Consider the following 1253-nt stretch of genomic DNA (forward strand, 5'->3'; position numbering starts at 1 on the left):
GATTAATCGCGATTAATCATGATTAAAATTTTTAATCTATGCCCAGCACTAAAATTAATCAAACTGGATTAATTTCACAGCCCTAATTTTTTCTCAATTTATGTTACTTTTCCCGAGACTGATGTTGTTCCTTGTAGTTTTTGTTGGCTGAATTYAGAGCTTCTTGCCTTTGTTTACAATCAGGTAATAATGTGATTAGAAGGCCTGGACAAATTTACACTCTTTAATCTGTATGAATGTTTTTACATTAAGCTTTCAGTCAGAATACTCATCTTGTAAACTTTATGTGAACTGAATGTCTTAAAATGTGTGAACAAACACACACCACCTGTCGTTAAATTTCTTACACCTTTTCTTTTTTCTCACCTTGTCTCGTTTTCCCATCTCCTCTTCCTCAGGGCCCCTCATCCTCCGGCCGGACCCGTAGCTTCTCTCTCCTCCCCCACCTCACTCCGTCTTCATCTCCGAGCTCCCAGAGGCACACGGGCCACGCGGCCTCRCCCGGCAACATCGTCACCATCACCCACCACAAATCTCCAGCCGCAGCTCGCCGAGCCAAGACTCCGTATCCCGGGCAGCTGCTGGAGGTCAAAGAGGTGGGTGACGAAGACCCTTCTCCCTCTGATGTTTTAAGGGGGTTTCAGCTAAATGTTTTGAAGGATGTGTCAATTTCTAAAACGTACCCAGCAGAAAACCAGAAAAGGAGTAACAGAAGGATTTATTGGTGTATTTTGACGGCGTGTTGACGTCATGAAATAAATTAGAGATGACTTTAACAGGCCGCAGCACACACACTTTAATGCTTTATCAGACAGAAAAGGTTCTGCTGCGTCATGGATGACATTTTACTGATGTTGGTTTGAAATGCCGGCTTCAGAGCAGGACGTCTGGTTTATTTGTTTGCCCTTTTTGTCTTTGGTCACTTTTCTGTCTCGTTTTTGTTTTGGATTCTGAGAAAAGGAAATTTATGGGATAAATCTTGTGCCAGCAGGAATTGAATTTGAATTGCTCAGATAGAATCTGAATGTGCATAATTTGATATTATGCAGTTTAGTGTCAATAATTGTATTGGCAATGTGGCCTCTTTCTGCACACATAGAAACCAACCCCTGGCACCACACCCTGCCACAGCTCCAACATTCTAATGGTCTATGTCATGGACTTTCAAGTGGGAGATCAGGGTTCAAAACCCAGCTAAAGCAACTTTAACAAAAAATCTCTGAGCTACTCTTCCTGCATACTTTGTCCTACAG

General features: G+C 42.3%; 1 protein-coding gene across 1 annotated transcript in view; it reads left to right on the plus strand.

Annotated features, from left to right (window-relative positions):
• osbpl10a (oxysterol binding protein-like 10a) overlaps positions 1-1253 on the plus strand; it is a gene marked incomplete at its 5' end in the record, with an annotated part of 81928 nt that overhangs the window by 38927 nt on the left and 41748 nt on the right. Inside the window, 1 exon segment of the mRNA XM_014013113.1 lies at positions 399-596. Within this exon segment, the coding sequence (XP_013868567.1) occupies positions 399-596 (198 nt within the window).

This window comes from Austrofundulus limnaeus, unplaced genomic scaffold (genome assembly GCF_001266775.1).
Source record: "Austrofundulus limnaeus strain Quisiro unplaced genomic scaffold, Austrofundulus_limnaeus-1.0 Scaffold98, whole genome shotgun sequence".
NCBI lineage: Eukaryota > Metazoa > Chordata > Actinopteri > Cyprinodontiformes > Rivulidae > Austrofundulus > Austrofundulus limnaeus.